This window comes from Poromitra crassiceps (genome assembly GCF_964638095.1).
Source record: "Poromitra crassiceps genome assembly, chromosome: 14".
Classification (NCBI taxonomy): Eukaryota; Metazoa; Chordata; class Actinopteri; order Beryciformes; family Melamphaidae; genus Poromitra; species Poromitra crassiceps.
In genome coordinates this window covers 3,434,584-3,448,718 of record NC_139633.1, presented here as the reverse complement: position 1 = coordinate 3,448,718, position 14,135 = coordinate 3,434,584, and the positions used below count along the sequence as shown (strand labels likewise).

Genomic DNA, 14,135 nt, shown 5'->3' with positions numbered 1-14,135 from the left:
AACCAGACAGGAGCCTCTCTGCATAGCTCTCAAGATGTCAAGTTAGATGTGCCTTTGTTGCTGCAGGAATTGGCTGTAGATGTACAGTAGAGGCAGGTTTTCATGATTAGTTCCTCCTATCTGGTAATCATTCATCAATCAATCATCTGCTGCAGTGTTGGAATGCAAGGCTGCAGACTCACGGCCCTCCATGGCACCTCCATGGCACCTCCATGGCACCTCCATGGCACCTCCATGGCACCTCCATGGCACGACACACCCTGCCATAACACCTTGATAACATCTTGTTGCAGAAATATTGTGCACACCAACAGAGGCTCCTCTGACCTGCCATCAGGACAGAACTGGGTACAATTTATTGTTGTTGCTGTTTTCAATACTTTAATGCACATAATCAGTGAGTCAGTCAGATGGAGGATGATGGCAGACATGCTTCAGTCAGCTTTACAGCATTTGATAATGACTGAATCTATTGAGATGAATGCAGGTAAAAGCCATTATCTCTTATTCATTTCCCTTATTAAATCTATACCACTCATAAAGGAGGAAATGTAGCATAGATAAAGAGAAGCAGGTCAGATTTCAGATGTGTGTTCTGTGTGAAAGGGACTGGAACTCAACATCACAGATGTCTCTTGCCACTATCATGCCACAGAAAGGCATCACACTCTTGCTTGATGTGTGGGTGTTTGTGTGTGTGTGTGTGTGTGTGTGTGTGTGGGTGTTTGTGTGTGTGTGTGTGTGTGTGTGTGTGTGTGTGTGTGTGTGTGTGTGTGTGTGTGTGTGTGGGTGTTTGTGTGTGTAAACAAATTCAGCCTTTAGACAGTTTTGACTCGACAACATAAACATTCTAAATTCATACTTCCTGTTGCATTGTTTGCCAATACAGTAGCTGACAGGAAATAAACTAGCTTTGTTCCCTGGCAACACAATTCTGTGAAAACCGTCTATATGCCTAACTAATATCAACTCAGTTAGGGCTTTATCAGCATGCACTTATGCTGCATTTATGTGCTCCTCAGATGGTCCGCTTTTCCCGAGTTGGCAAGACATGTGCTGCTTGTGGTGTCGGAATGGTCGGAATGTGGAAACCAAATCAGGGTTAATGCTAATAGGTAACCTTTAAAGTAAATGTCAAGTCATGTACCAACATTTTTGCAAAGTTTCTGAGTCGCTGTTCCAACTTGAGCGTCCATTCATGTGAATGTTCCCAGTTGGGATTAGAGATGCTGCGATCCGATCATGTGATCGGATATCGGCGCGATATCAGCCAAAAAACATGGATCGGATCGGATCGGATTCCAGCGAAAATGACCGATCCAAGGCTCCGATATAAGCACTCCATTCCATGACTCCGCTCCAGGATTTCTATCCAGCATGCAGCAGCAGCAGCAGCAGCAGCAGCAGCACAGAGGCCGCGTTGAGCCTAGGATGGCCAGGGCCAAAACGTCAGACACACCCGTCCTTAACCTATGTGCGATTCGAAATCACGCGTCCGCACCAGTTTGACAGTTTCAAATTATAACAAAACAACCACTATTGCAATTTGCAATACATGTCCCGCAAGGTTTCTGAGATTAGGGGAAAGTCTGAGCTGGCGTTACGCTAAACCAAACGTGGGGATGAGGCAGCGGATTTGTTTTGGCGTTAACGTTAACTGTTGTGATGATGGCTAATGGGGCTAACGTTAGCTAGCTGGTTAGGCTATCTAGTTGCAGGGCAGCGCTCCACAAGCTTGTTGTGACCAAAACCCCCGCATTTAAAGCATTTCATACTCCCAGAGCTGGCGTAAACCATAGAGAACCTCATGCATTAGTCTACTCAAAATGAAACGTCCAGGGTTTGTGTCTCCAAAATCAACTAACGCTAAACGTTACATGCAAGCTAACGTAGCTAGCTGCGGAGCACTCATGATCTATAAGGAAAACGAATGCGCACATAGCCTACATAATTGTCAACATCACATACATGTATTTTCTTTAATCTAGACTACAGGCATCATTTTTCAGTCAAAAGTGAAACGACACAGATATGATGGCGTATAGTGAGGCTTTCCATGCCTCACTATAGAACTGGCCCCATGCAAAATTCAGACCGCTTATATGTTGCCGTCATGCCAATAAAAGTCTAAATGTAATTTTTTATGTTTTATCTGCAGACTAAGCAGCTAGGCTTTCGGTTCTATAAAAGCCATTATTTTTTGTATTGACTATTGAGTGATACACTTTACTAAAAAAAATATTATATCACAATAGTGATGTCAGATTTGCTTAGGTCAGAGCTATGGAATATTAAATCATCCATCTCGCCCAGCCCTAATTTTTTGATTGTTATGTTTTAGTTTTACATCAAATGAATTAGATGAACTAAATCGTTTACATACTATATTACCAAAGCACACACATACATACCTAACCCTAAAAATGTTTGTTGCCTGCTAGCTATCAGACAGCATAGAGAGACTTAAATATGTGCTGTATCGGTATCGGATCGAAATCGGTATCGAATCGGGTATCGAAATTTGATCGGAATCGGATCGGTTTTGAGCTAAAATATCGAAATCGGATCGGAATTGAAAAATCTCGATCGCAGCATCTCTAGTTGGGATCTCATTTTTCCTATTACTCCGACACCAAGTCAAGTCAAATTTATTTATATAGCACCTTTCATACACAAAGGCAATTCAAGGTGCTTTACAAAAAAATAATTGAAAAAACAAGCAGCAAAGCAATGCATATATAAAAAACACAGCCGACAGTTTTAGTTAGAATATATACTCAAATTAACAAACATGAAACATTATTTCTGTTTTAAATAAGTTACAAGGCATTCTTCAGTATTATTATTACATGTACAGTCCATTTGTTGGAAATGTACAGGAAAAAAAATTCACATGAATGCAGCATAATGCCTCCCCAAACCAGGTGGGTTAGGATCAGTGTTGGGCAAGTTACTTTCAAAATGAAATATACTACATATTACTAGTTACTTTCATTTGAAAGTAATACGTTACTTTACAATATTACTTTCTGTGTAGAGTAACTCATTACTTATTACACTACTTTTGCATTACTTTCACCAAAATAACAGCAGCAGCAGAATGACATCGCCGCCCCGGAACCATCCCGAAAAATTATTTCAACCACCTTGAAGTCAGTGTAAACAATCCAAAATTCAAAATGTTATTATTTTCCTTTCTTATTGTCATCTATAGTGGTTATTTGCATAACAACACACAGTTTGATTAGGAAATGATTGTATCTTTTTGAAATATGGGCTTTGATTTAATCAAATGTAACTCAATTTGTAACTTGAGTTACTTGACAAAGTAACTGGTATAATATTACTGAAATCCTATAAGTAATAAGTTATATTACTGAGTTACTGCTAAAAGTAATATATTACATGTAATATGTTACTTTTGTAATGAGTTACCCCCAACACTGGTTAGGATTGGTGCGAGTGGGGAGTGGGGGAGGACGTGCCCCTTTTTATTTTTTGCCCCTGCCTAGAGAGTCTGTGCACACTACTGAGCACACTCGCCTCTCTCTCTCTAACCAACACACACTGGTGTGTCAGCGTGCTGTATGCACATCAGGTCTAGCACAATTCAATCACAGCAGCAAACATACTGTAGATCAAATATAAAATACCAGTAAATAAAAAAAATAGAGCAAACATAGAGATCGAAAAAATAGTCCTACCTTTCCTACACATCACACCCTAACTCTCCAGCTATGATCTCGATCCATTTGCACGCCTGCTTCATTGTCCAACATCACCTCCTTATATACTGGACATAATAAACTTTTAGAGACGCACAAAATCTTGCTCTTGAGGCTTTTAGGGGGTCTCAAGGGTCCCCACGGTGGGAATTTCGTCATTTTAGGGGCAAGGCCATCTGGCCTTCGGTGTCGCAATTTGTTTTAGGTCACAAGGCCACATATGCCAGGTCACAAAGGCCATCGCTCTATTGACATTGTGAAGAGCGATTTTTCTGAAATGTGTGTTAAAATGAGCTAATGACACATCAAAGGCTACATTAAACTGAGACCACTGAGACTTTTAAAGCAACTGACAGTAGCAGGCTGGTAGCAGGGCACTGCCAAGGTGGCCTTAGGGATCTCAGGGCATCACGGCCAGAGGGAGGGACAAACTAAGGCCATTCCCACCCTGCTCCGCGCTATATGCAAAAGTTACGCATCCAGCCTGTCAAATTTTGTATCAGCTGACTGTCAACAAGAATTGTTTCAACTATCAACAAATGCTATTTCATTTTAGGCTCATATTTATTGATTTCAATGTGCCCTATTTCCCCATGTTATCCTCCCCCCTGAGTGGCAGGCACACCCACGCGTTACCCGCAGACTCTGACAAGTGCTTGATGCACTCATACTGTCACACACTTACACACATCCAGGCATACACACAACAGTGCACATTTTATCACAGACACCTCAAGGACCGCAATGGAAATAAGCTGTTAGCTTTATTGCGTTTTTTATCCTTTTGATAATGGTGGGCCTGTGTATGTATATATGTATATACTGTATGTTCATTATCAATAAAGAACTCAATCAATCAATTAATGCTCAACAAACAATGCAATTTATAAGTTGATTGTCAAAGTCTACCTGCTCAAATTAGGCCACTTACACATTATGGTTTGTGGACTGTCTTCATTCGGTTCATGTTGAGTTCACTATAACCTGATGCTGCCAAATGGTTTTGTTTTCACAAGTGTGATCTGTTCTCATGATCTTGTGTGAATCCAGCTGCTTTACAAGGTTCAGTTTATTATGCACATAAAATAAACTGTTTCGTGCAGCGGTTGATTCCCAAACTTTTTCAGCTTGGGACCCAAAAGATACATTTGTTGTTTCCTGGGGACCCCAAACTCACAAATATACATGAGTTGCCATGACATCTTAATTAGTAAACTATCAATAAAGGAATTTGGGGCATGTGAAATGCATCTATTTATGTCCTGTATATAGCTTATTTTCCGACACTCAGAGGCTCATATCCTTATATCATACAGACAATGGGAAAAATAACAATCTATTTACCTCGGTGACACGTCTGCAGCCTGTGGTTCGCTGTCTGTCACGTTGGTCGAGATATAGAAGCCCCCATTCCACCGCTGCTCAGGTGTACTCCATTATTCTGGACCGGCTCAAATAAATACATGCGGCCATCGAATTAAAATGCATCGTCCATAATCTCAAAATCAAATAGAGAGCCCTGCAGGGATGACGTATTTTTGTAGTTGGAATGCGGAAGTCCCAGACTTCCGGGTTCTTCATTGTTTCTGCCTATGGGATTTTTGAATGGGGTTTTGGCACGATGCTTCAAGGTCTGTGGGCAACACAATTAGCTGAATCAAATGTGAAACAGTGTTCAGCGGGATAATCTTCACACATGAGGACCACTTTCATGAGTGGTTCAGCGGCTCCTGAGCCGAAGGTCAACCGAAGGTCGCCAGCGAATATATGTACTGTATAGGCCCAATTCACCTATAGTAGCCTGTATATGAACGTTACGATATTAGACAACAAAAGACTGAATAGTGCCCGATTGAAATTTTGTGCTGACCAAATTTGATGGACAACCTCAGCGGATTCAGGACCGCGGACAGCACAGGGACGGATTCAGGACCGCGGACAGCACAGGGACGGATTCAGGAGCGCGGACAGCACAGGGACGGAGTCGTTTTTAGATGTTTTCAGATTAGCGGGCTATCGACATTGCGGGTTGTCGGCATAGTGAGCGGACCCTGTAAAGATGCACATGAAGCACTTCAAATACATTTGTATGATATAACTTCCAACTTGAGTGTATTTGTTGTATGACATGTATTCAAGTTTGGTGCATTTGGTTGTGGACAGGAGCACATTTTATTTTGACAAATCTGACCCAATAAATGTTACACAATTCTGGCTTAATATTCATACCCTCTTATTTGGGATGAACTCATTACATTTAAACAGCGTTTATTTCAAAGCAGTTACTTTTAAAAACAACTAAAACATAGGAAAAATAGTAAATATCTCATAAAGTGATAATAGCAGTGGAAACTGTACAGTGATGTAAAACAGCAAAGGAGGCAGGAAATGAGCAAACTTCAATGATGGTGGAACGCTCCTTTAAAGACGAGCTGAACCCATGAATGAAATCCTGAAAAATTAACTTTTGATGTGAAGTGTGAAAAACTAAAGGAATTTGATTTTTGTGAATTATTTTGCATATATTAAATGGGTGCACTGAATACCCAGGGATGTGAACATAAATAGAAATGTGTCATTTCAGCTTGACTTTAAAGTTTGACCAACATTTTGCAAAAATACGATGATGCTGAGAGACTGGCTGATAGAGTTTTGTCTCTCCTGTAAAATCTACTATAATGCTAGGTAGCCTAAATATTGAACAAGCGGCAAAGCTGTTATTAATGAGGAACTGTCACACCTCCTTGTCACAGACCCAGCCATTCTTATTGTCACATGACACGTCATTCCAATTCTTCAAAGGGTCACGATAATAATTCAGCTCAGCACAGTCCTCCTTGTAACTGTGATTGTCAGGCTGCCCCCGTCCCCAGTACCTGAAACAAGGAGTCAAACCCTGTGGTGAAGACATCATCCATACTGTAGCTACAGTGACTCTGAAGTCTCACAACAATGAGTCAGAACAAATGTGATCAGGTCTTACTTTGTGGTCAGAGGTGATCCATCCACCCATCTCCAGGTCCCTTCTTCATCTCTGTCTGTCAGACCAATCCACACATACCCCTTTAGTCCAACCAGGAATTCCTGTTTGTAGAGACGCAATTAGAGGGTTCACACATGTATGCACATACACACACAAAACATGCACACACACGTACATATACACACACACACACACACACACACACACACACACACACACACACACACACACACACGCGCACACGCTCACACAGACACACACACACACACACACACACACACACACACACACACACACACACACACACACACACACACACACACACACACACACACAATATATGCACACACACACACACACACACACACACACACACACACACACACACACACACACACACACACCAGAGTCCTGCGCGGGTCTGATTTTCAAGACCCGGTTCCGCCCGGCCCCGCGACGTGCAGTACCGACCCCGCTCCGCGAACCCGCACATATGATCAATCAGTACCGCAACCCACCCCGCCCCGCAGACATGAGACCCGCCCCCCGACCCGGAACCGCATATATATAATAACCGTTAATCTGCAGTGCAAACATTTTGTAGTGAACCTAACGAAACTGCCACCGTTTCACACGAGATGCGAACAGCAGTCTTTCTGGCCGAGACTCGTCAGCTTTTAGCAGCTGCTAGCTCACTAACCAGCTGGATAGCTCTTCTATCAGACACACAGACAGTTACAGCAAGCAAAGTGACTTACCAGCTATTTCCAATATGTCCGGTATAATCCATACTGCCTTTATGATTGCTGTTGGAGGAACGTAAATCCACGTTGGGATGAGACCTCTCCACTTTCACGCTATCCATCCATGACATGTTCTTGCCTGTTGCTATGAAAACAGCCAGTGTGTATGTTTGACTGGAAGCTAACGTTAGCCTACTATATTATCTGTCCGACTCGTATTGTCTCCAATCAATCACCTTGACCGCAGCTGAGTTTTGAATGTTTTGTGCAGTCCATATAGCGTCACACATTGCACAGTATGCGCATACTTGAAACGATGCCGGTTATGTAAACAAACTGCGAAAATGTGCGTCAGAAACTTTTCTCCTGTTCGAGTCAGACCAGCTGCCAGACACCCCCCCTGCCAGACACACCCCCCCCTGCCAGACACACCCCCTGCCTCCATCTGAGTGCAACAGAAAAACATACAAGGCTCATACGTTGTCGTTGTTCCACCCGCCGCCCGTCCGCCTTTATTAATTTTTACCCGCCGCCCGACCCACCAATTTACAGAAGTGTATTTTTTACCCGCCCCCCGCGTTTTTTTGCGGGTACCCGGCGGGGCCCCGCGGAACCCCGACCCGGTGCAGGACTCTGACACACACCTGCTCCTCTTTGCTGTGGATGATCACCAGATCAGCTCCTCTCTTCACACAGTCCTGCTTGCTCTCTTCCCAGGTTTTACGCTCAGCAGAAGCAGAGAAGTAGTACCAATTGGAGTTAAATTCAGTCCAACAATTAGACCTTTGGGCTGCAACAACTCAACACAACAAAACAAAACGTATGTTAAATGATCACACTCACACATCAAATAATAACTATGTGAACTTAATGATATCATTTAACTTATTATGATCAAAATGTACTCACTCTGGGTACATAAACTGGCTCCCAGGATGGTCTGTAACTGGTCTCTCTCTTTAGTCAGTCTGTTGTTACTGGTCTGTAACTGGTCTCTCTCTTCAGTCAGTCTGTTGTAACTGGTCTGTAACTGGTCTCTCTCTTCACTCACGTTGTTGTAACTGGTCTGTAACTGGTGTCTCTCTCTGATCAGGTTAGCATTGTCCACCTGCAGATTGGTTTTGTCCTGAATAACTGCCATAGGAGATAAATGACATAACTCTTAACATTCACATGACATATTTAGTAGATGATCTATAACAGCCATAACCAAACTGAAAACTCACATTGGACTGCCAGGCTGATGATCCCAGCCAGGAGGAGAAGACACAGCAGCCCCAGAAACACTGTGGCAGCTCGGAAAGGATTCCTCCTCTCTGAGCTGACAGTGACTGGACTGACTGTGGACACAAATTAACTGTGTTAAGGAACGTTGCTTTTAAAAGTAAGGCACAATGTTACAGTACTAGTTATGGTACAAACGTACTCGTTATTAAACTTGTTAGAGTTCTTTTGCATTCCACACATCAAAAGCATGTGAAAGCAATACAACTTTCACAGCCAAGTGTTCCGTCAATCATTAAAATGCAATGCAAGATGCTCTGTTTTTAAAATAGTAAGGCATTCATTTACATCAAGCAGACGAACTGGCACTTTTCCAGTTAGTGACATGTTGTCTGCACAAGATGTCGTCAGATATTCTCTCTCTTTTTGTATTTTTTAAATATTTGCTCTCACAAAAAATGTAACAATATGAACAAAATGTAAAATAAACGGCATTCTAATTAATACTTCGTAATTCTAATTTTAGTTAAAAAGATAGATAGATAGATAGATAGATAGATAGATAGGTAGATAGATACTTTGCTGTTGACCCTCAGTAGTGTCCGGTGGTGTACTCTCCTCTGCTGACGGGTTGTCATAAGTCCTCAGGCTGTCTGCGTTCTCATAGATGTCCACAATCCTCTCCTCCTTCTCGCCTCTCTGATATCTAACCTTCTTGGTGAGGTCTACCTTGGCGTACACATCCTCAGACATCGCTGTATAATCACCGTTTTCTCACCACACATCAGCTGTGAACCTGAATCAGTTCAGATGTACTCTACTCTACTGTAGTCTGCTCTATTCTGCTCTGCTCAACACTCCAGCAACTCAACTGTATTTTGTTCAAGAAATACAGAAGTATGTAGCCTACAACTTAAGTAAGCGGAAACAGAAAATAGAGGAAGTTACAGGTACTATCATTTTATCTGGTCTGTTTCTTACGATATCATTTGGTGGTAGTTGGGTTGGTGGGGAGGAGGGGGGTAGATGGTTGCGAGTGCCTTTGTATTATTGTATTCTCTTATATTGTCAATATAATCTATTATCAATAAAGGATCCATTACATGGGTTGTTGTAATACTGACAGCTTTGTGGCTCACAAAATCACAGATGCTGGACCATAGCCGAAAAGGCAGAATTTCAGGCCGATACAAATACATCACTGATGACACCACTGATGACATAATTACATGATGACATGATTACAGTCGAGGTGAACATGCAGTAGGCTGATACAACAAACCTCTTTATCATCAAGAAGCAGACAATCAGCACTGATGATGACATCACTGATGACATCACATCATTAGGTAATTAGGGCAATCACCTAATTAAAAAATCTGGCTCCATCAGGTCACGCGCACGGGTGCTCTTTACATTCCCTGAAAGTTTCAACCGATCGCACGTAGAATGGCATAGCTGTGGCCGAGCAAAGTTCTACTCACTCACTCACTCACTCACTCACTCACCTACTCACTCACTCACTCACTCACTCACTCACTGACCCACTTACTCACTCAATCACTCACCCACTCACTCACTCACTCACTCACTCACTCACCTACTCACTCACTCACTCACTCACCTACTCACTCACTCACCCACTCACTCACTCACTCACCTACTCACTCACCCACTCACTCACTCACCTACTCACTCACTCACCTACTCACTCACTCACTCACTCACTCACTCACTGACCCACTCACTCACTCACCTACTCACTCACTCACTCACTCACTCACTCACTCACTCACCTACTCACTCACAGTTTTGGTTTTGGGTTTGGGTTAAAAACATTATAAAAACACAAGACACATCAGGTCTTGAACCAGGTCTCTCATAATGAGAAAGTTAGCAGTCGCCTATGGCGCCCGAACAAACATGACATTCTAACCATTTTAATGCCGTTTTTGTTAAACTACAATGTCTTTGGGCTGTGGACCAATGTTACTATGTCACTTTTTTGTGTGTTGCCATCTCTACTTGTGACTTCTGCATCTGTGGCTTGACTCTATATACGTATGTTAGACAGAACTCTGTCAACATTTGAGTCAATCACACCTAAGCCACACTGACACAGGGAGGAAGCTGACTGGGCAGTTACACCCAACGTCCACCAGATGCAGTACGGCTCCGTGCGGATCCGGTAAAACTGCCGGAACAGACTCTCGCACATGTTAATAGATGGACAATACATGACAATACATGACAATACATGGACATTAGCCCTTATATTAGTCTCCAACACATTATGCCACAGCTCATACATGCAATAATGTGAGTCTACACTACAGTACAGTACAGTACAGTACAAACAGGACAATTATTCCACCACTTCCAATAGGTGTCCAACACTTACAGTAACACACTCTCTAATTACAACTTCAGCTACAATACACCGTTAAGGCCTATGATCTGATCTGACATCACCACCAGGTCATGGACATTATCCCACAGACACTACCACACACTTTCCTTCACTGTTTTTATCCCCCTGCTGGTCAGGGATTAAACACAACCATTACAATTTGACAAAGAGGAAGTTTATTCAAAAGGTTTAGAAAAAGACATGAGAAGACATCTATAAAAGACATCAAGCTACACCACATGAAGGAAGTGAAACCAGGGTGGAGACAAAGTATGTGAAACCATGAGTACATCTCCGTGGAAACACATCATACCCCATCCACATTTCCAACCATGTGTGCTATCTCAGATCAGAGGTACTACAATTACCATGACTTTATTGTATATTAATGGAGACATGGGGGGGGGGGGTCACACCCACACACTCTTGAGTTATTTACAAAAGAAAAAGTAGCATCTAGCAGCCACACCTGCTGATAGGAATCAGTCTGACTAATATGGCTTAGGAGGGATACTGAGTGCACAACACAATGAACTTGGGAAAATATATATTAGCCTTCTATATGAACATTACACATAGGATATTAGACAACAGAACACTGAATAGTGCCCACAATTTGGACTAAGAAATAAAAAAGCGAGAGACAGGAGAGTGAACTTTAAATTGAAATTCAATGATTACTCCCCCTCCCCGCCCAGCATAACAGTTTTGCTTAACAAACATTTACTTTATTAAAAGATAATTCCAGTGTGATATGCATTTTTTAAACATTTCCCACCATCTCTTTAATATTTATTATGATATTGCATGCATCATCATCGAAGATCTTTTTAAATTACTTAAATCACTCCCGTCTGATTAAGGTGGTCCTCCACTTTGAATGAAGGCACATTTTGCAAAGTTGCATCAGAACAGCTGATATCAGGCTATAAATATTTACATTGTGAACAAATAATAGATACATAAATAATAACCTATGGAAAGCAAAGTTTGTTTGTATAGGGTCAGAATCATCTGATAAATTGACAAACAAATGCAACTGAATCCATGTGAGATTTGTGAATGCAGATTTGACAATTTGTTAATAAAGGTTTTTGACATAAATATGAGCAGGAAACACTTCAAATACAAATGTTATGATATCACTTCCAACTTGAGTGGTATGTATTTGTTGATTGTATGAGATGTATTCATCTTCGCTGCATTTGGTTGTGGACAGGAGCACAATCTGTGCATTAAATCTTTTGACAAATCTGACCCAATACATTTTACACAATTCTGGCTTAATATTGACACCCTCTTATTTGGGATTAACTCATTACATTTAGACAGCGTTTATTTCAAACTAGTTACTTTTAAAAACAAGTAAAATATAGGAAAAATTGCAAATATCTCATCAAATGATAATAGCAGTGGAAACTGTACAGTGATGTAAAACAGCAAAGAAGGCAGGAAATGAACAAACTTCAATGATGCTGAACGCTCCTTTTAGTAGGGGGAATTAAGGGAAAAATCGTTACGCGGTGGATACAAGCATGAAATTTGGCACATATGTCCCTTAAGTCATCCTAAAACATCCTAGAAGGGGTGCCCAAAAAAATCTTAAACAGGAAGTGAGTTATGTACAAAATTCAAAATGGCCACCTAAACTGTTGACCGTTGACTCAAAAGACACCAAAATAATCTCCAAAAAGCATAAAATTTGGAACACATGTCCTTTGGGTCATCCTAAGACATCCTAGAAGGGGTGCCCGAAAAATATTAAACAGGAAGTGAATTATTGGCAAAATTGAAAATTGCCACCTACAGTGTTGGCGATTGACTCAAAAAGGCTAAAGAATCTCATAAAGGCATAAAATTTGGCACATATGTCCCTTAGGTCATCCTAAAACATCCTAGAAGGGGTGCCCAAAAAAATCTTAAACAGGAAGTGAGTTATTGACAACATTCAAAATGGCCACCTAATCTGTTGATCGTTGACTCAAAAGACACCAAAATAATCTCCAAAAAGCATAGAATTTGGAACACATGTCCCTTGGGTCATCTTGAGATAGCCTAGAAGGGGTGCCCAAACAAATCCTATACAGGAAGTGAATTATTGACACAATTGAAAATGGTCCGCCTACAGTGTTGGCGATTGACTCAAAAAGCCTAAAGAATCTCATAAAGGCATAAAATGTTATACAAATGTCTTGTGGGTGATCTTAACACATCCTACAAGGGGTGGCCAAAAAGTTTTAAACAGGAAGTGAGTTTTTGGCTAAATTCTAAATGGCCGCAGTTGACACAAAAGATGTCATACTGTAAAAGGGACGCCATAAAGCGTATTATTTGGTACGTACATTGAGTGCTCCTTGTTATATCATAGAAGGGGTTATTATTATTATTTTTTTCTTTGTTTGCTTGTTTATTCAACTTTTTAGGAAGGGGCCATGTTGAAGAAAATTTTAATGGCTTTTTAAACAGTTGAAAACTGCTGTCTGCATTCCTGGCTTATTTTGCAGTCTGCCTTCAGTTTACATTTAGCCTACACTCTAGTCTACATCATCTTATTTTTTCTTTCTGCATTCTTTTTTATATACTTTATTCTTTGAATCTTCTTTATTTTACTAACTCTATGCATATTCTTATTTATTTTACTCTGCATCTTATCTTACTCTGCATATTCTTATTTTACCCTCTGCATTTTCTTTTTTGTTTTGCACTCTGTCTTCTTATTTATTTTCTTCTTGATTATTACTGTTTTTTTGTGATTAGTGTTTGGTAACTATTCATGTGTGTGCCATTTCGCAATTACCAGCACATTGGCATAATGCTGTGCAAGGTAACCCAGCATCCCGGCATCTACACTTTCTCGAACAGAGAGGCTCAGCTTTGCAGCCACACTTGAGGAGTTCGCTACAAACTTTGGCAGCCTCTGTCAAGAGTGTCCATAAAGGTGTCCAAGAATCAGCAACTTTAATCCATCCATGTCTTTCAGGAGATGGTAGACATTGCATAGCTTTCAGGCTTCTGGACCAAATGCCAGATTGGTAAACTGCTCGATTTGA

General features: G+C 41.2%; 1 protein-coding gene across 1 annotated transcript; it reads right to left on the bottom strand.

Annotated features, from left to right (window-relative positions):
- Positions 1-5,986: 5,986 nt before the first annotated feature.
- Positions 5,987-9,428, bottom strand: LOC310789622 (uncharacterized protein; the record flags this gene model as incomplete). The annotated part of the gene is made up of 6 exons (XM_083651270.1): positions 5,987-6,601; positions 6,709-6,809; positions 8,096-8,250; positions 8,361-8,585; positions 8,678-8,791; positions 9,254-9,428. The coding sequence occupies 6 exons, from the start codon at positions 9,426-9,428 to the stop codon at positions 6,460-6,462; spliced, it is 912 nt and encodes a 303-aa protein (XP_083507396.1). The 3' UTR covers positions 5,987-6,459.
- Between the last annotated feature and the right edge of the window lie 4,707 nt (positions 9,429-14,135).